This window comes from Bacidia gigantensis (genome assembly GCF_019456465.1).
Source record: "Bacidia gigantensis strain McMullin 20006 chromosome Unknown contig_304, whole genome shotgun sequence".
Taxonomy (NCBI): Eukaryota; Fungi; Ascomycota; class Lecanoromycetes; order Lecanorales; family Ramalinaceae; genus Bacidia; species Bacidia gigantensis.
This window is the reverse complement of record NW_025408609.1, coordinates 504,248-524,156: the sequence shown is the minus strand read 5'-3', so window position 1 is coordinate 524,156 and position 19,909 is coordinate 504,248. Positions and strand designations below refer to the sequence as shown.

The 19,909-nt window shown below is 50.9% G+C and overlaps 8 protein-coding genes across 8 annotated transcripts; 5 read left to right on the top strand and 3 right to left on the bottom strand.

The window, feature by feature from the left end:
• Positions 1-406: 406 nt before the first annotated feature.
• Positions 407-2,137, bottom strand: KY384_008794 (uncharacterized protein; the record flags this gene model as incomplete). Its single annotated transcript, XM_044817281.1, has 1 exon — positions 407-2,137. One exon carries the CDS (start codon positions 2,135-2,137, stop codon positions 407-409), a length of 1,731 nt encoding a protein of 576 aa, XP_044665876.1.
• Positions 2,138-3,004: 867 nt separating this feature from the next.
• KY384_008793 (uncharacterized protein) lies at positions 3,005-4,630 on the top strand (the record flags this gene model as incomplete). Its single annotated transcript, XM_044817280.1, has 1 exon — positions 3,005-4,630. The coding sequence occupies one exon, from the start codon at positions 3,005-3,007 to the stop codon at positions 4,628-4,630; it is 1,626 nt and encodes a 541-aa protein (XP_044665875.1).
• Positions 4,631-6,501: 1,871 nt separating this feature from the next.
• On the top strand, positions 6,502-7,782 carry KY384_008792 (uncharacterized protein; the record flags this gene model as incomplete). Its single annotated transcript, XM_044817279.1, has 1 exon — positions 6,502-7,782. The coding sequence occupies one exon, from the start codon at positions 6,502-6,504 to the stop codon at positions 7,780-7,782; it is 1,281 nt and encodes a 426-aa protein (XP_044665874.1).
• Positions 7,783-8,143: 361 nt separating this feature from the next.
• On the top strand, positions 8,144-9,745 carry KY384_008791 (uncharacterized protein; the record flags this gene model as incomplete). Its single annotated transcript, XM_044817278.1, has 1 exon — positions 8,144-9,745. The coding sequence occupies one exon, from the start codon at positions 8,144-8,146 to the stop codon at positions 9,743-9,745; it is 1,602 nt and encodes a 533-aa protein (XP_044665873.1).
• A 604-nt stretch (positions 9,746-10,349) lies between these two features.
• KY384_008790 (uncharacterized protein) lies at positions 10,350-11,180 on the bottom strand (the record flags this gene model as incomplete). Its single annotated transcript, XM_044817277.1, has 2 exons — positions 10,350-10,985; positions 11,130-11,180. The coding sequence occupies 2 exons, from the start codon at positions 11,178-11,180 to the stop codon at positions 10,350-10,352; spliced, it is 687 nt and encodes a 228-aa protein (XP_044665872.1).
• Positions 11,181-11,969: 789 nt separating this feature from the next.
• KY384_008789 (uncharacterized protein) lies at positions 11,970-15,446 on the top strand (the record flags this gene model as incomplete). The annotated part of the gene is made up of 5 exons (XM_044817276.1): positions 11,970-12,390; positions 12,631-12,795; positions 12,851-12,899; positions 12,953-13,525; positions 13,580-15,446. 5 exons carry the CDS (start codon positions 11,970-11,972, stop codon positions 15,444-15,446), a joined length of 3,075 nt encoding a protein of 1,024 aa, XP_044665871.1.
• Positions 15,447-15,450: 4 nt separating this feature from the next.
• Positions 15,451-17,640, top strand: KY384_008788 (uncharacterized protein; the record flags this gene model as incomplete). The annotated part of the gene is made up of 2 exons (XM_044817275.1): positions 15,451-15,569; positions 16,740-17,640. 2 exons carry the CDS (start codon positions 15,451-15,453, stop codon positions 17,638-17,640), a joined length of 1,020 nt encoding a protein of 339 aa, XP_044665870.1.
• Positions 17,641-19,366: 1,726 nt separating this feature from the next.
• Positions 19,367-19,866, bottom strand: KY384_008787 (uncharacterized protein; the record flags this gene model as incomplete). The annotated part of the gene is made up of 2 exons (XM_044817274.1): positions 19,367-19,685; positions 19,787-19,866. 2 exons carry the CDS (start codon positions 19,864-19,866, stop codon positions 19,367-19,369), a joined length of 399 nt encoding a protein of 132 aa, XP_044665869.1.
• Positions 19,867-19,909: the final 43 nt, after the last annotated feature.

The window sequence follows — 19,909 nt, the reverse complement described above, 5'->3', positions numbered from 1 at the left end:
CGCGCGATATTCCCCAGGCTCACCCATTCAGAAAATCTTCTCACTCCAACTCTCCTTCCCATCTTCTTACACCCTCCTTCTCCTGGAATCCTCGCCTCTCTCTTGGCGCCCCCTTTACCTGCTTAGATTGATACGATTCCGACATTCCTCAACACCCATCTCCCTCGTCTTTGGCCGGAATTAAAGCCTCTAGCGTCGGTTCGAAGCTCCAGAGCAGTCATAGCGAGTGAACCGCTCAGTACTGATTCGTTCTACAGCCAGTCTTTCCCAGCTAGAGTTGAACGATTCTGATTTCACGCTGTGTCATGCCAGCAGGCTCTAGAAATGTGTTAAGCGAGAATCCTGGTTGAAAATTCCCTAGCCCTTGAAAACGAGATGCCGACTGAAGAACTCTGTTTCGTCATTCTCACGCAAGCCACCAGACATAGTCGGCTACCGGATCTTTCCAAGCTTCAGGGCACGGGAAGCTAGATGGTATGTGTCCAAATGTCCATATTCTGCTCCAATCCGGAAAGAGTGTGCAACTAAGATACGTGACGCCCCCATCAAGCTCAGTGGTGTTTCCAGACGGCTTCAGCAGCGAGTTGTTGATGAAGGGTACATTGCTAGCATTACTCGCCACGTCGGATAAGCTTTTCGTGAGGATACATGCAGCGTTCCGATAGTCCTGTGAATCTGGAGGTATGCTGAAGAGAGCTATAAGCTGCTGCACACTATCCAGTAGGCTCTGACTCCAGCTTGCAGCCCAATATGCTGACGGCAGAAGGACACTAGTCGCCGAGAAAGCGCAGAAGAGCGTTGCGAGAAAAAAAGTCCAACGATATCTTCGCAGTGCTGTTTTCCAGAATTCGCCACGAAAGGGCGTGACTCTTCTTGCCAGGGCCATTAAAGCCGGTATGAAAGACCAGAATGACTCCATGATGGTCGATGTCAGTCGGAGACATACGCCCCCGACACCGTCGAGGAAATCAACTGGAGAACCGCATCTCAAGCCAATCTTGGTCGCGGCAAGTGTTATGAAATACAGGCCAAGGAGCTCGAAAATGATTTCCGTGAGTATTGAAGCTATGGCCTGCATTATCTCGTTGTTGATACCTCTTTTCGCAGGGTCTTCCGAGACTTCCTTGTAGATGTCTTCCACGATGTTTTGTTCCCGAATGGCCCCTATCCGCAGGTAATAGACCCAATCCATCCTTTTATCTTCATTGTTGTCTTGCAGAGGGTAGTGTGGCTGTATAACGATTGACACGATATTCATTAGTGAGACGCATGCCCCGAGAATAGACAGCTGCAGCAATCTGTGGTCATAAAGTGCGTCGCTCCCGTGACTCACACGTCTGAAGAAAAGCCAGATGGATGTAGCGCTTTGTGAGAGTAAGGCGAGTTGGATGATGACACTTCGCACAAGCTGGGAAGTCAGTGCAAATGGTTTGGGCGAGATGTCCTCTAGTGCTTCCGCTTCCTCATCAGCGTTCAGAGGGAAGCGAGCGAGCTCTGCGTCTATCCACTTCTGTAGTTCTCTGCGTTTCTCTCTTAGCTCTCTCGCCTGAGTCTTCACTGGCTCGGGCAGGCCATTGAGAGGGACGGGAGCCGTGAAAGGTGCTGCTTTCTTCTCGCGAATGAGCGGCGAAAGGTCTGTCGTAGTAGTAGGTTCGTCCCCTTGCGTCTCGGAGGATACTGTGTTGTCTTCGTTTTCGGTCGCTTCGGAAACGGAGTCGTCCAGGGCCGTCAGCATCAGCTTATTGAAAATCATCTTTTCGAATGCGCCCTGGAATCTCTTCACGTCTGGGGACTCAGTGAAAGTCTCGACGTCAACGCCACGGGGCAAATTCTCGACGAAATCAGCGGTTGCTTCGCGGTATTCCCCTTGGCTGGCCACAATAGCAGCTTTGTAATCATCATACTTTGGCTCCTCGGAGCACCGCCTCCTTAAGTCCTCTGCATATGCACGAGCCTTTTGCTTCGCACAGAACTCTACGCTTTTGTCCAAGGGCAGGCGTCCCAAGAGTATGCCCATTGACTTCCGAATAGCAACGCCGTCCCCGCGCGTTACAATCAATTGAATCAAAATTACAAGAAGAGGCATAAGAATCATAGATAGTCCCGCAAGCGGGGCTGCGATGAGAAAGACATACATGGGAATGCTGTACTTTTCGCGACGCAGGTGCCTGAGATGGCTGTACGCTCCAATGACCACGAAATGCATGACAAAGAACTTGACGTACATTTCGCGAGGAAGGCGGCGCTCGTTCCATGGGCATAGCTCTATCATTTCGTCGTTGCTAGTCGCCAATTCCCCGGCATATGTCGTTTGGGCTCATTTGATTAGTTTTGAAAAGGACTGTGGTTATGGAGATATCAGATCCAGGCTGGTAAGCCATTTAAACTCAACATGTGGACGGTAGAGGCAGTTACTTGAACAAGGTCGTTTGTAGGCTGTGCTCCTCGACTAATGCATGATTGCGTCGAGTGCCCCTCAGCTTCAGCCTTGTCACTTCACCAACGTATCTTGTCTGAACTTCCGCAACCTTTACCCTTCGGATGGCAGCCTGGTAATCGACTCCGTATTTAAATATCTTATAAAAAAGATTGACGCCTCGTCAGCCGAAAGTGCTTATCGTTACCAAACTCATTCTAGTCTCTAGGACAAGTTGTTTTTCGGTGCGCATGAACTTTAATCCGAGAGACTCCTTGCCTGCTCATATTGTTTCTCACAACATTTCTATCACCACGCTACGGGCTAGGCGTCAATCTGAACATTTGTCACTGGTATCTATAGTTTGTAATATTTTATGCACGTGGAGTGTACTCATTTCTCGCAGAGCATATGCAGAGCCTGGGTTTCGAAGTCTCGGTACTACTGTTCGCTCATCTGCTCAGCACCAAGATAATTTGGTTCAAAGAAGGTCTAGAATCGTGCACTGTGCTAGCAGTGACACTTGAAACGTGCCCTTGTGTCTGACTTCTTCACTGGCCATTTCGTGGTGAATTTGGCCCATTTAAAATGCGACTTATCAATTGCCGGACGCTGTTGCTAGAAGAATTCGTAGACCATAGGCAGGTCGAATATGCCATTTTGTCTCATACGTGGGAAGAGAACGAGGAAGTCTTGTACAATGACTTCTCAGGTGACCTGGCAAAGTCGAAAGAAAAGAAAGGTTGGAGAAAGATCGAGCAAGTCTGTCGTCTAGCACAAGACGACGGCCTTAATTTTGCCTGGATCGACACATGCTGCATTGACAAGTCAAGTAGTGCTGAGTTATCGGAAGCGATTAATTCGATGTTCGTTTGGTACCGTGATGCCAAGGTTTGCTATGCTTATCTGGCTGACCATGATTCTTTGGATCATAGCGCTCAGATGAAAGATTCAAGGTGGTTCAAGCGAGGTTGGACACTTCAAGAGCTGATTGCTCCAACCAGTGTCCGTTTCTACGACCGGGACTGGAACTTGATCGGGACAAAAGCAGACTTGTACCGGGATTTGGAGGGAATCACTGGCATTGGACAGGAGATCTTACATCAACCAAATCATAATTTGGAACAAATGCTTGAGAGCATGCCCATCGCAAAGAGGATGTCATGGGCATCAAATCGAGTGACGACTCGAATCGAGGATACAGCCTACTGCTTACTGGGTATCTTTGGCATCAACTTAGCTCTACTGTATGGAGAAGGTGCACGAGCTTACACACGACTTCAAGAAGAAATAGTAAGAAACACAAACGACCTGTCAATTTTGGGGTGGCAAGCCGAGGGCACAACAGATCAACCCTCAGTACGTGGTTGTTTTGCCGGTCATCCATTCGAGTTCAGGGAGAGTAGTGACGTAGAACATATCAACGAGCTCAGATTCGCACCTGATTTTGCACTTACTAATAAAGGTCTTAAACTTCACACACTGCTGCATTATGACCAAAAAAGTCATTTGTGCTTCTTGGAATTGAATTGTTTCGAGTCGAAACACTCTAATATGAGACTCGCAATCTACCTGCAACATCAGGGTGCGGGTGTCTATGTCAGAGCATTACCTGATAGTGTAGCTAAGTGGAACGAACGGGTGCTGAGAAACAATGCAATTGATAAATATGCGGAGAACAAGCAGTTTTTTTTCACCAAAAGCCTCGATCCAGGTCTCATAAGGTCCTCCCCCGGCTTGCATGGCCACGATTTCCTCATCAATGAATTTAACAGCGCATTCACTAATGAAGAACGAGCTCCCCAGAACCTATGTGACACTGCGACTGGGCTGTGGATCACACAGGGTCTGCACGACTTCGTTGGAGGCCAGCTTACAATTTTCAAAAGAGATCCACTTAAATTCAAAAAATTCTGGCTGCTCTTTGGCTTCGGCTATGGCTATGAGCCATGGGTCAGCGTCTCGCCTGCTTCCGAACTTCTGTCGATGAGGATAAAGGCATGTAATTGGAGGCAGCTCGCAGATTATGCGTATCTTCCGTCTCCGTGCAGAACCCTCAAGGTTAGCTTTGCTTCAGGAAAGAAGCATTACGTTCACGCTGGGCTTAAGAAAATCGTGTATTACGGTGAGGAAATCCATGAAATAGAGATGCGCCTATCAGTGGATAAGACGTTTCCGCAAGACTTGCAGACGAACGGGTCCAACACTGATTAGTACTTTTTCGTCTGTAAGTGATCAACCGAAGACAAGCTTTCTCTCACTACTCGCACAAAGATCAATGAAGTCATAGCCTCTTCAGAGAGTCTTATACTTTTAGCAGGTCATTCTGTGCCTGGAATACAACAGGCAGGTCCGGGCTGAGACAGTGCTATGGATGCAGCCCGCCACATGATAACATAAGCCCAGGATACCTCCCTCAATCTATCAACAACGATTTCCCTTCACTAACATTTCAGTACCTGACAGCACTGTCCGATAGAAAACATGCTTTACCCTTCGCGGCCGAGATCTCCCCCGAATCTCAAACAGCGCAGGTCGGTCAAGGCCGTACGGCCAGCAAACCTTTTCCGAAACGGTGGACAACATGTACCCCTAGACGTGAAAGACGGATAGCCTGTGGCGTTGGACAAGCGATGCAAACAGTAAAAGACTGCTTGCAGGCGGTGCTCTTGGCCATAAGCAGCATCGATTGCAACAAACGATCCTGCGAGATAGGCGTTCGTGACAGTCTCTCTAGCTTACGCAAGCATAGTTCCAACTAAGCACAGTCTTCGGAGTGAGAGCGAGCTGGTGTACTAGAGGGCTGAGCGTCCCACACCGGACGTGCATGGCGTAGAAGACGGCAAGCCCAAGTGGCGTTGCTGCATCTCAATTGAACAAGCTCAAGCTTGCAGTGGGAATGCCAAGCCGAAAAAAGGAAATTTCGGCTTGGCAAAGATATCTTTGATACGTTGAGGACATCAGTGCAAGGGAACGACAGTGTGACGGTGCTAATGGATGCATTGGCGTCCTTACAGTATCAAAGAGATAACATTTGCGGCACGAGCACCTGATTAACATATCATCTTGAAACAAAGTCCTTCAATAGGATCCTACGTCAGAGTTAAGCTTTGCATGGTGAGGCTATGGCGGATTTACAGCCAGGAATCAAAGGCGGCAACGGCGCAGTTGAAACATCGACGCGCCGCGCTAGTTGCTTTGCGCAATTCTCCAGATTACAAGGACGCGGCCGAATCGTAGAGATTTGCGATCCTTGTGGTCAGATTTACTGGAATTTTGGGATGTAGAATCGTGGATTGAGCGCGCTCTGATGAGGAAGAGTACCATTCATGAAATGGTAAGGTCAATGTATCAACATTCAATGCCAATAACGGATGATTGGATATAGTGCTGAGTAAGAGATGGCAGTGCGGGATCAACGCCGCTCCTCATGCAAGTCAGAAAAGGGGGGTCAATTTATTGCTATGCCGGGTAGGAAGACAGTTCGTTTGTTGGTTGGTGCTCGATCGTTCCTGTCATAATCACTCATCATGTACGACGCCATACTCCACCACTCACAATCGGATCTGTTCACCAATCCCGGCGGGTGTAGGCGGGCGACATAACTGATCTTGAACTTCGAATAAGGCAGACCCTCCCTCTGGAGTCTGGAATCATCCATGAGGGTCCCGTGCACGCGCCCAGCGGAGATATTTTGGTTTCAGGGCTGACGTGAGACATTTTCTGAGATGGAGGGTACTTGGTTAGAGGCATTGCTGGAAGCCTGGACCGCTTTTGTATCATTGTTGGTGTCTCACTTTACTTTGGCCCGACGGGGGTGTTTCAATCTCCTCGTAGTGGAGGTATACCTGCTATCGGGTAAAAAACGCCTGTCGTGTGCCGCTGAAACACAATCTTCGCTGGTAGTCTGGACATGATTTCTTGACATCTCAACTTCAAGGCAACTATTCTGGGGCAAGAAATAGTGCGTGCTGCGATCGATACCATTGTTCAAGAGACACTGCAAAATATTCAAGGATCGTCACGATGCGATAGGCTATCATGAGGACGAGGTTGCGTCAAGGCTTTGATGAGTGACAAAAACGATGCAAGACCTCACTACCCACCTCTCACATCCGCGCATACTATTCATCACCTTCTTCTTCCTTTGTGGTACTCTTCTATTCTGCCTCAGTTTCAGTACCAACATACTCACACCTCATCTGAACAAGATCGGAGGTCACGACCATCCACTTTCCGGTTTCAATGATCCACTTCCATTGCCATACGACTTCCATTCAAACCGCGTTTCCAGGGACTCAACACCGCAAGCGGATCCATTGGAGCTGACCTCGATATCACAAGGAGAAGACTTTGACCCCGGGCAAGTGGTGGCCTTACCCAGCCAAAAGACACCTCGTAAGGGGGCTTGGCTGATCGGTGTCTCCGTGAGCACCGAAGACGTGGGCCGGCGCATGCTCATCCGAAATACATGGCAGACCTGGACCAAAGACCACGAGGATATCGAGACAGTCTTCGTACTCGCTCGACCAGCAAATCAATGGCAAAAGATCATCGAAAGGGAGAATGAGGTGTACAACGATCTAGTCATTCTGGAAGACCTTGAAGATGATAGGCACAATGCAAACACTCGCAAATCGTGTGATTGGCTTGCTCATGTGGTCGACCAGGCCACTGCTTCTGGATCGCACCCGAAATACGTGAGCAAGGTCGACACAGACGCCTTCCCGAATATCGATCGCATGTATGAAGAGATCATGTTCCAGCGATTGCTTGATGATGATGCGCCTGCTGGGGGCGAATACACTTCTTCGGATCGCACGTACCTTGGCTACAAGATCAAGTGGGAGAACGATCCGCATCCGTACGCGCAAGGCTCATTCTACACCCTTTCTTGGCCACTGGTCGAAGCCATCGCGACGGCACACAAAGAGCGAACAATCTTCGGACAGCACGAAGACATCTTAATCGGGCGGTATCTATTCGAAGAGAGGATTACGTACACGTTCCTCGACTGGACGCAGAACCGGCACCATGATCTGACCGCTGAGAAAGATATGACGGATGAAGACATTAGAAGTGGCAAGATGCTTGTGGGGCACATGTTGAAGGCGGATGATGAGTTCCTGGCTGCTGCGAACATGTTTGCAAGGGTCAAGGAGGAAATGAAAGCAGAGTCCGAGAGCAATGCAAAGAAAGGCTCAACGACAGAGCAAAATCAGGAGGAGGATTACACTGAGCTTTTTGCCACATATGAGACGGCGGTGGCAGAGGAAAGTCTTATCAAGGGAATTGATCGATATACTGATACGCAAGTCAAGGACGATGCAGCTTGGAGGAATGATTTTAGCGAGTCTGTTGGTTGAATGCATATAGAATATACCCAAGTCTTCCCGTTCTAGTTTCCACTATTGCTGGGCCATTCTGTGACGACGAGCCATGCCCATGAACGCACAAGACACCACCCGTAGGACTCATTTGGAAAGCGCCGTAATTAGAAGCAAGATGGTGGCTGGGGAAGTAGCATATAAGATTAGGTCACCAACAATAATCTGACATGCGACGAAGCGGCACGTTTGAGCGTCCTCGATCAATCTTCCATGCGCGTTTCAGAATGGTTGGCGCCCACTTGAGGCAGAGCAAGTTGGACATCTATTGACCTGATGCAATACTTGTCCTTCTACATCTATAATGTAGAATCAATATGAGAAGCAAGTGGTAGAAAGCATGGAGTCAGAAAAGTTGTTGACAGAAGGCGAGGAAAAGGGGGAGACACTCGATCTGGACAGGACGCTGATGGACGAAATTAGAGCGAGGACGGAGTCTTCGGTGCTGGTCGTCGTTGAAATGACAAGATCAGTCCACGCTCACTACATCACACCTCTCGTCAATCGGAAACGGATCAATCACCGCGTCATCTATGGCACTTTGATACTGCTCTGCGGTGCCCTCCTCCTCTACCTCAACCACCCTCACCTCACCACCTCAACGCGCGGTCAAGTGGTCTATCCACCAAGCCATGCCGTCGAATTAGATGAACATACCTCCCCCCTCACCTCCGTCGAACCAATCGCCGGAGAAATCTCCCCACAGAATGTCATCAGCCCCTCCGCGAAGGCTCTATCTCTTCAACAGAGCACAGACAGCAAACCCGCCCCTCCAAAACCTCGAGCGCCATGGCTCATCGTGGTCTCCTCGCACGTTCACGAAGTCCAGCGTCGCATGCTAATCCGCAACACCTACATATCCCTCTTCACAAAAGACAACCCCGACCTCTTCGAAGTCGTCTTCCTGCTCGGCCATCCAAAACGCGAATGGAGGGACGTGATCGAGCGGGAAACCGCAACGCACGGCGACATCCACATCTTAGAGCAGCTGGAAGCCACCAACTACAACGCCAACACGCGGAAGATGAACGACTACTTCGTGGACTTGCTGCAGACGGCTGACCCCTCATCGCCCAGCTATCGCGGCGAGCCGCCAAAGTTCGTCTCGAAGGTCGATACCCAGAGCTACATCTACATCACCAGATTCTACAACGAGTTCATCCACCCTTTCCTCCATGCAGACGAGCAGCCTGCTCCTGCCGCCAAACCCGCCGCGATCAATTCGACAACGGCCTCCACTAACACCACGACCCTCCCACCCCAACCACCATCCCCCCCACCACCAGCAGAAGCCGAACCCAACCTCGTCGCGCACCCGCACACCCTCATCGCCCGCGCCGGCTCCCCCACCCGTCCCGACATCCCCCACCGCTTCCCGCAAAGCGCCTTCTACACACTCACCTGGCCGCTCGTCTCCGCCCTCGCGCAGCGGCATCGCGAGAACCCAATCTTCGGCGAGCGGGAGGATGTTCTCATCGGTCGCTACCTTCACGAAGAGGATGTCGAGTACGAGTTTATTGATCTAGGGGTGCAGGGGCGGCAGGTGCGGATTGGCGATGAAGGCGGCGACGTTACAGCGGCTATGATCAGAGAGGGCCGCGTGCTCTGCGGGGAGGGGCTGGGCGAGGATGCGCAATTAGTTGCGCTGGCGGATCTTTATGAGACGGTGGGGGATTTGAGTGTTGGGGAGTCTGCTGTTGAAGGGGGAGGGGGTGGGAGGGAGAGGTTTGAGGAGGGGGCCGCAGGGGCTGGGGCTGGGGACGCGGTGACAAAACCTGTCAAAACGGCGTATAAGAGTTTCGAGTACGATATGAAAGCGATGGATGCAGAAACGCCGTTGATTGAGCTCGTCAACCCGAAGGGCACCACGTGGAAGGAGCGCGCGTGGGTGGATAGCTGGGCTATGGAGTTGACGCGGTGGAGGGCCAGGCCGGAGAGCTGAACCTCCCCCCCCTTCCGGCGACCGACCCTTTTCTGAGAGAAAGAGAGGAAGAAAGAATCACGGCAATGAGCTATGCTTCCGATGGTTTTGGCTTCTGAGATGGATGGTGCTTGGATGGATGAAGCAGTACAGACACCACGCAAGCGCAAGGGTGTCCGTCAATTGAGCTAGCTCTTCGTGACTGGCACTCTGGCTTGTAACGACGTGCTATCGGTGCCCGCTTTTGCGCTGCATGAGACCGTCACGGTGATGAAGGGACTAGTGTTCTGTGACCTGCCTGCTGGGACTGCCCCGCTCCGTCGATGGATGGAGCGGGTTTGGATTGAGTAGGGCACGAGCAAATGCAGGTGGGTGGATAGATGTAGGAGAAAAGAGGGAATGAAGATGAAGGCTGGACGGGGTGGGTTCTCGAAGTACTTCAGCAAAGAGGTGGGGTTATTATAGTGGAAGTTGGTTCAGTATAGATGTGTTTAGAGAGCTACCTTTGTTGGCATCATCCAGAATAAATCCGCGTATCGTCACTTTCGGACTCCTGAACGCCTTCGCTGTTATGAGCATATCCCTTCATCCAATCTAAGTCCCTCCCCCCTCCTGCATCCCCCCTCTACCAGTCCTTCATCAGCGTATTTACTCCCACCGCCTTCTCCTCCTCGGCCTTCCCCATCGGATCCACAATCTCAAAACCGCCCTTCTCCTCCTCCTTCGGCCGCTCGACCTTCTCCCCATCACTATCCCCCAAACTCTCCGGCTCCACTTTCTCCCCTTCCTCGCTCATTTCCTGGCTTTTATCCATTGCCTGCTCCACGGGGATGGGTGTGTGCGGCTTTTCCACAGCTTCCCACTCATCCTTCGCCGCCGCGGTGTCCTGAGATTGAGCTTCTGTCTTCGCTTTCTTCGGGGACGGCTCCTCGCCCCCGTCCTCGTTCTGCGGGACAAGCACGGCAGATTCTTCAACCGCTTCCTGCTTTGTATCCTCCCCCTCCCCTTGACCCTTCGTACTCTCCCGCTCGGGCGAATCCTCCGGCGCGGGTGGGAAAACACGTGGCAACCACTCCCGATACGCCCTCTCATCTTTCGCCTCAAATACGCAAAACACCACTCTCTCCAACTTCCCCTTTCCCTCGCCCTCCAACCACCGCCTCACCTCCTTAATCGCGACCTCCGCCGCCTCGGTAGCGGGGTACCCGTACACGCCCGTGCTCAGACAACTGAACGCCACGCTTCCCTTCCCCTCTTCCCCCTTTCCGCAGCCTCAGCCGCCAGTTCCAAACTCCGCCGATAACACCCCCGCAATAATTCGGCCTCCAGCCCCACCCGCTCCCGTCTCGCAACGTGGTAGATCGGCCCCACGGCATGGATGACGTATTGACACGGAAGTTCGTACGCGTGGGTTATTTTCGCGGAGCCGGTGGGGCAGCCGTGTAGGGTGCAGCATTCGGCGAGGAGGGAGGGGCCAGAGGCGGCGTGGATTGCGCCGTCGACGCCGCCGCCGCCGAGGAGGGAGGTGTTGGCTGCGTTTACGATGCAGGTTGTGGAGAGCGTGGTTATTGAGGTGCGGATGAGGGAGATGGAGGCGTTGAGGGGGGAGGAGGGGGGGAAGGGTGTGGTGGGGTCTGAGGGGGCTGAGAGGGAGGAGGAACGGTAGAGATCGTGGAGGGTGGGGATGTCGGTTATTGAGAGGGGGTTGGACATTTTGGTGGTGAGGAGGTTGCGTTGAGGGGTTGAGTGGTGGGTTTTGAGAGGTTGTGGGGTGCTTAGAGCTGAGGGTTTGAAGAGCGGAATGCGTAGGCGAGGTTTGTGATGGAGTGGTTTATGTTGGCGGACGGGCTTCTGAAAGCATTTGCTGAGGTAGCTGTGAGGTTTTGGGGGTGTTGGCTTCGTGAGACTCAGACGTGTGGTGCTCGCACGACACCAGCTTGCCGTCGTGCTGTATGGATAGCTGTTTCGTGCTGTGTGTTATGGTCTGGCTCGTGTCACAGTCCAAATCAGGCCTTTCAGCGCTGAATTCGTTCTCCTTCGACTGGCTGGAAGGACGATGAATCTTACAGCGGATTGCCAATGGTTCGTTAAGGTGATGATGCTCAAAGGATTGAATGGAAGAGAAGATCTAGATGTCTTGGCACCGAAAAGCCTTAATTCTACGGTGTCCAGTTCCAACAATGTCCAGTAACTCGTAACTCAGAGGGGCCAGATCAATTTCATCCCAATCCTTCTCCCTTGGAGGATGGCTGACCCACTCAGTATTGCAGCTAGCATAATTGCAGTGCTTCATTTGAGTACTAAGGTCTTTGACTACCTCCATAATGTCAAGAATGCCCCTCACGAGCGTGTACGGCTACGTGATGAACTTAGCGCTGCTTGTTTACCGCTCTATATAATCAAAGAACGCCTTGATCAACAAGGAAATAGAGGAAGCCATGGAACCTCAGTCCAGTTGCTTGGCGGCTCTGATGGGCCTCTCGAGCGATTTGAACGATTGCTCGAGCAATTAGCCTCTAGATTGGCGCCGAAAGATGGCAAGCTGAAAACTGTCCGTGAGGCTGTCAGAGTGATCTCCTGGCCGTTCAAAAACGAAGAAATAAGGGCCACTCTTTCTACTCTTGAACGACAAAAGTCTCTCTTTCACCTTGCTTTACAGGATGATAGTCTGTATTTAATTCCATAAACAACACTCACCTTTCACCCAGGAGCAAATTTGACGTTCTGATCAGGACCCTACTTGAAAAAATTCGAGAAGATACAGCAGGACTATCATCATTAATAGGAAACGTGGCGGATGTCACAGACCGAGTAAGGGATTTACACATCAACAATGCCGGTATAGCGTCTCTTTTGTCTGTTTATGTACAATCTTTGTAGTGCCGAAAGCTAAGATACGTGGATAGCATCCGAAAGTCGCACAGTCATCGAATGGCTTTCGCCTTTAACCTTTTTTCAAACACAGGACGACTACTTCGAGAAGAGAGAGGCAGGCACGGGTCAATGGTTTCTTGAGTCAGCCTCATTTCAAGAATGGCTCACCAGCAAGGGCGGAACTCTTTGGTGCCCTGGTATTCGTAAGGCCCCCTTCAATTTTTAATGCCATGATCATACTTCTTCATCAAGTCCTAATTGAGCGAGTCTTGACAGCCGGAGCGGGTAAAACCATACTCACGTATGTGCTACGGATCTAGCCTGATGATTATTGCTCTTAATCCATACTCACAGATCTATTGCTGTGAACTACGTCTACGAGCTTCAAAAAATCCAACTGTATCGCAAAATTGGTGTTGCATACGTTTACTGCAATTACAAAGAGCAGAACAAGCAGACTCTAGGAAATCTTCTTGCCAGCGTTTGGAGGCAAATTTTCCAATATGAAACCGTTGACAACAGCGAAGTTAGACAGCTCTACGAGAAACACGTCAACAAAGGCACCCGGCCAAAAGTCAAAGACATTGCAAGAATACTGAGCCAGGAAATCGACCGATATGAAAATGTCTACCTCTTCGTTGACGCCCTCGATGAGTGCACCAATGAGGAGACTCGTGAAACATTTATCAGACAGCTCCAAGAGCTACAGCCTAGAATATGCTTGATCGTGACATCGAGGTTCTCAGACAGCATAGCACGCGCCTTTAAAGAAGCTCCTGTTTTGGAGATTTGTGCAAATCGAGCAGATGTGCAAGCTTACGTCATGGGTCGCATAGCACGAAGTGGTCGGTTGGCCCGATACGTCAATTCTGACGAGATGCTAAAGAAGGACATCGAGCGAAACGTTGTGGAGAATGCGGACAAGATGTACGGCACAAGCAGAACACGCGTCATTGCCTTGACTAGCTGACACTGACTCAGGTTTCTGCTTGCCCAGCTCCACATGGACGCCCTTATGTTGAAGACTAGCCAAAAGACCATCCGGCAGACATTGTGTACATTACCACGTGGATTAGACGCGACATATGATGAAGCAATATCAAGAATCAAAGACCAGACGGACGATGATCAAAGGCTGGCCGAGCAGGTTCTTTCTTGGATATTATTCGCTATGAGGCCACTAAGATTGTGTGAACTACAAGAGGCAATTGCAGTTGAACCAAATGCAAAAGACCTGGACCATAGTGCTCTTCCGGACCAAGACCTCTTGACATCTGTTTGTGCGGGGCTTGTTGTCGTTGACCCCAACAGCCAAGTGGTTCGTCTGTGTCACTACAGCACGGCGGAATACCTCAAGCGGTTTCAAAGAACGTCGTTTCCAGTTGCGCAAACAGATATCTCGAGGACTTGTCTGACCTACCTTCTCTTCGATCAATTTTGCACAGGACCAGTATCCAGCAAAAATCAGCTGTCGTCCCGACTTCATGCGAACCAGTTCCTCGCTTATGCCTCTCTCTATTGGGGAAATCATTTGCGAGGACCTCCGGAAGAAGAGCTTCTGCCATTGACGCTGAAGTTCATGGGTGCTGCTAAAAACCTAGCCTGCTCGTTACAGGCTGCACAGTCCACCGAGTACGGAGAGCAAATGATACCACAGGAAGATCTAAAGACTGTGATGGGGCTTCAGGTTGCTGCCACTTTTGATCTGCTTTCGGTCGCTAAAGCTCTTATTGAAAGAGGATTCGATTATGCTGCAAAGGATAGCGCTGGCGATACCGCTTTGCATGTAGCCGCTTCTAATGACTCCGAAGACCTTGTCAGGCTCATTCTCGATCAAGGGCTTGACGTGATGATTAAAAATAATCGTGACAAGACAGCTTTGCACGCGGCTGCTACCAGCGGAACCGGGGCAGTGACCAAATTACTTCTTGCAAGAGGCGCCATTATATCCTATGGAAAAGATGGCAGATCCGCTCTTCATACAGCCGCAGAGTTCGGCAATGAAGAATCTGCCACAGCACTTCTGAATGCTGGAGCAGATATCGAAGCCAAAGCTATGCCTAGTCATGGAAGAATATGGGATCGTAAAAAAGGTTGCACTCCATTGCATCTGGCAGCAAGTGTTGGAAATCAAGATCTTGTCAAGCTTCTCCTTGATCGCGGGGCTTTCATCAATGCATTGACCACAACATCAAGAACACCACTACATGAGGCACTCATGTGGGGTAATGTTTCTATCGTGGAGATACTGTTAAGCTATGGTGCCGGTGTTCACCTCGCCGATAACGAGGGATGGGCGCCCCTGCACGAGGCAATATGGAGATCCCCCATGCGAGCTGTCCAGTTGCTTCTCGATCACGGCGCTGAGATTGATCCACTGACCATAAGTCAGCAGAGGAATATTCACTTCAACGACAGACTCCAAAACTTACAGGGCAATAATACGCCACTGCATTTAGCTACCGTGCTTGACAATCTCGACGTAGTCAAACTCTTGCTGAGCAGAGGTGCAAATCTTGAGGCTACGGATCGTGACGGGCTAACGGTCTTACATCTAGCAGTCTTGGGCAGTTCAACTTCAGTCATTGAGTATCTCCTCGATGATGACGCGTGCCAAATTCCCGTCGATACTCAAAGCACCCTTGATGGTGAAACGGCTCTTCATAAGGCAGCGCGGACAGGCAGTATCTTCTTTGTTGATCTGCTCCATTCACGTGGAGCAAACGTTTTTGCAAAGAACAAGGACGGAGCAAGCCCGAGGGAGGTTGCCACAGAACACGGGTTCAACACCACTGGGAAATTGTTAGAGTCATTGGAATCCATCGATCGCGATCTGACAAGCAGGTGACACGATGTCTGAAGTGAGAGGAATTGGAAAGGACTTTGACCAGCTATCTTTAATAATAGATGTCTGGCCATGCTACATGCACGACATTGTCACACTTCCTGGTGCACCTGCCGGCGACTATGCGTCTCAATCGCCATCCTTTTCGATACTACCATCACAAAAGTCTACTACAGGAACTGCTAGGCCAGCACTCTTTCCTTAATCTTGCCAATGAATCACCGGTTGAATAGTCAGGCGAGGAAATCCATGCATCGATGGCAAAAAGACAAATGCTAACCTTTCCGGAGCCGGCGGCGCCGGATTAAGCTCAGTCTTACCAAAGCCAAGTCTAGCTAATTGGCGTGAACTGTTTCCACGCCCGATTATCGAGAGAAGAGATAAATCTGATTGTCTGTCCTGTGTAACTTTTGGGGGGGAGTACGGCATCTCTGAGCGGCTGCGCGATAGCTGTGAAGTGATGGCATATTCGCTAGCTCGAACGCGTGTTCGTGGACTTGGACCATGGCTGTTTCGAGACTGGGCTTATCTCATGCTATCAATGCATCGCAGCACCATTGGTCGATGCAATGTGACAGCAGCCCTAGTAATAGCCGTAGCGTCACCTATGTGGGTGGAGGGCCAAGCTAGAGGTATTCCTACAGCGCCGACCTGGTCTAGATTGCGGCACACTTGGCTTAAAACTGTTTGTGGACATCTCAGCTTAACATTGTCCGTTGTGGCGTCACCCGGGACTTGTGCCTAAGTAAATCTCAAGGGTCTGAAGGAAGTGCAGCATCAAATCTTTCCGCTTTGGGATGGACTGCGACTCTGGACTGGTCTCGCCAGGCCTGATGCGGAGCGAAACGACCTGAGTTATACGATGTGGCTTGTGACCAGTATGCGTTATGACGCGTAACATTTGATGGGGATCGATCTGCGTTTTGTCAATTGTCTTAATGTATAAAGTACCATCTCCCCATCGAAGCATCAATCAACGCCCGCAAGACCGCTGGAGTATCGATTCTGGTCCTTCAATTTTGGGTGCCGTTGGATTGAGCTCGTTGCCACTACAATTTTTTCTTCCTTATCGCATCCTCTCTTGCCTTCAACGTATACTGCTGACTTTGGCCTCTTCTCACGACCCATAGCTAACAACAGCAACATAGCTGACGATCCTTAGCCGTCACCATCCGTCGAGTCTCACATTTTCATTCTAGAACCTGGTCCCCCACAAGGGCCGCAGTACACCTGGGGGACGATTCCGAATGAATGGCAATCCATACGTTTTGATGCGATTGACGTGCTATTTGTTAGTTCATTCTTCATCAATAGTAACGACTATTCGTTCGCGTTGTCGACGGTCACCAATGGTGATCTGACGAATCGCTTCAAGTGGGTAATTCAATCTGCTCGTACCCAGAACCCCAACATCAAGATCATTGCACTTCAATTCTACGGCGAACCTGCTGCCCCCCCTGGCCAGGCGGATTTTAGAATCTTCAACAACAACTTGAACAGTATCGGCACATATGCTGACTCGGTCGCAAACTCTATCAACACTTGGTACAATGCAACGTTACCTTCAATCCCAGCAGGTGGTGACGACGTATCTGCTCGAATCAATGGATGGGATGTGGATGTTGAGTATGGAACAATGCAGCCGCCCCTTCCAAAAATCCTCGTCGCAGTGCGTACGAGCCTCAATAATCTGAGTGCTAAGCTTGGTACCACGCCTGGCGGTGGTGGTGCGCCGAAATTCTCTGTGTCAATCACACCAGCCTGGACTAACTATCTCAATGATCCAAGCGTGGCACAATCCGTGGACTACATTATTATGCAGAACTATGATGGTGGCCGTTTTACCCTACCCTTGAACTACACACAAGCGATTCCAAGGCTTACATACTCCAAATTGAATTGGGGGTTCAGCTCCGAGACGCCGAACAAAAATGCTACCTTCCCCTTCCCTCTGGTGAAACAACTGATTCTGGATGCTGCATTCGAAGCTACATCCGAGAGTCGGGGGATTTGGACATGGCGCATTAACACTCCTGACACTTACCCTTATGAAAACATCTTTCAGGTATGGCTCTACAACATTGCTCACAAAACCAACTTGCCGACCACCAAGACCGAGGATATTGTGGCTAAGTATTGGCCGACTGGTGGTCGTGGTGCGAATGGGAAGGCGTTGACGGCCGCGCAAATGATCTAGTGGATTGTTCAGAAGGGTATAACTTGAACTTCGGGTACTGGATGGTCTCAAGAGGTAGAAGACAACATCAATCACATAGTCTAGAGAATGTTGTTTACCTTCCATGAAATCATTTCAGCTTCTTTCATCAAGAGATGATTTCTTTTCCTGACGCCGAATACGAATCACGGCTCCCACTTTCTCTGTCGAGATATGCCTGTTCCAATTCAGGCACCAACATACCCTCTTGCCGGAATACACTCAGCCTCAAGGCTCATACCATTGACAGCCTAGATTTCGAAGAAGTGCATCGTAGAACCATCTAGTATAGCCTGCTTTAAGAGGTTAGAAATGCTGACCTATCCACCAACAGGTCCACAAGGAAGCGAGACAACTTCTTGGGCCAGGGCAGCAGGTGTGCAAGGCTTTGAGACGTTCTGGCATCGTTGCACCAAGACACTTGAGGACAGCAATTTTCCTTGGCCTGATGGTGAGGTGTCACTCTGGTTAAACCTCCTGCCAATGGTAATGACCAGCTGCGTACGGTGTGAAACCCTAATGACTAGCGACAAATACGAAACTCTCACAAATGCTGAAGATGTCGGCATAGTCCACAATAGAATACGACATATAAACAGTGAGTTGGTGAAAGGGCCACATCAGGCGAGGTACATAGAAAAACCATTACTCAATCGATTCACTAAAACTTACAATCCAAGCAAACGCGTCAAACAGTGAGCCAAGTCCGCATTTACAGTGGACTTGTAAGGCTCGCGGTATCATAAATATGCCCTGAGTATAGCCTTCCCCATGATAGCAGTGAAAGAAAATCTCAGGTCATATGGAGTCCTTAGAACGCCGATGTCGAAATTGGCACCCTTTCCCGCTTTCCAACATCAGTCATATACAGTGGTCTCTCTAGCCCAACCTCCCAAAACTTCCATTTTCCACGAAGCTAACGATCCCTGCGTGACCGCTTTCTGTCTTCCCTCCCCTTCCCCACTCCAACGACTCGCACCTCTCCTCTCCATCCACCCTGTCCTCAAACGCCAACCCCTACTTCATCAACAGAGCCTCATAAACCCCCGCCAACCCCCCAACAAACGCGCCCACAAGCAACCCCGTCGCCCCACCCGGGACACCTCTCCCCACAACCTCCACCGCCTCCCCCTCAACCCCATGCCTCGAAAACACAATCCATGCCACCAACGCCTTGACAACATTAAAACTAACAACATCAGCCCTCGCACCCCCTTTTTCGCATTCGCCCCCTGCAAATTCACAACCCAAGCCCCGACAAGCGGCACGCCCACACTCGTAACCGCCCACACCAACACCGGCCCCCAAAACGCCGCGGTCAACAACGCAAAAAAGTCCGGCGCCGCCACATTGATGGCCGCAATACCCAACGCCGGAATCGCAGGGATAGTGAACGCGTACTTGAAGGGCAGGACCTCGTAGCGCAGGCCCCAGAGTTCGAGAAGCAGCGTTATCAGAGTGAGGGAGACGCTGGAGGAGGCGAAGTCGCGCGTCGAGAGCGCGTAGCGGGTTAGGCGCGGGGAGGAGAGGGTGCTGGAGAGGGAGGCGCGGAGGGAGGTGGTGCGGATGTCGATTGCGTTTGCGAGGGCGGCGGGCGAGGGGGGGAGGGGTACGCGTTGCGCGAGGTTGAGCGTGCTGCTGCGGGCGGGGGTGGTGGTTGAGGAGGTTGTTGAGCTGTGCCGGGGGAGGGGTTAGCAGGGTTCTTGTTTTAGAAGGTCGTAGACTTGGGGGTCTTATGGGTATAGGACAGAGGTGCTGTAGGTGGATGATAGCGGGATGTGGGTGGGGAGGTGTACCCTTCAGCTTCCTCCTTCGCTTTCATTGTCTGCCGGCGCTGGCGCGGCTTTTTCTCATCTTCGGCCTTTCCGCCTGACACGGCTTTACCGCCTCTGTGCTTTACCGGTGAGGCAGGGTCGACGCCCTGATAGAAGGCTGCTGTGCTGGGGTTGGAGGCATATGAGGATTGGTGCGTGCGCAGGTGGTCTTCAAGGGCGACTTCTAGTTCGGATTTCTTCATGCGCTCATAGCTAGAGAGATAAGTGATAGAGGTTAGCTAGGTGACCCGAAGGGACAGGTGACGGCGAGCATGGGACATAAGACGCAGGACGTGTGAAGCAGGGCGCATTACCTCTTCATCCCAACCTGTCCGGCTAGCTCAGCTAGCTCGCTTTTCTTCTGCTTTTGCAGCCATTCGACGCCGGTCGCCATTGCGGCTGATATGTGGGATGGCGTCGCGGGGCTTGTGCGACAG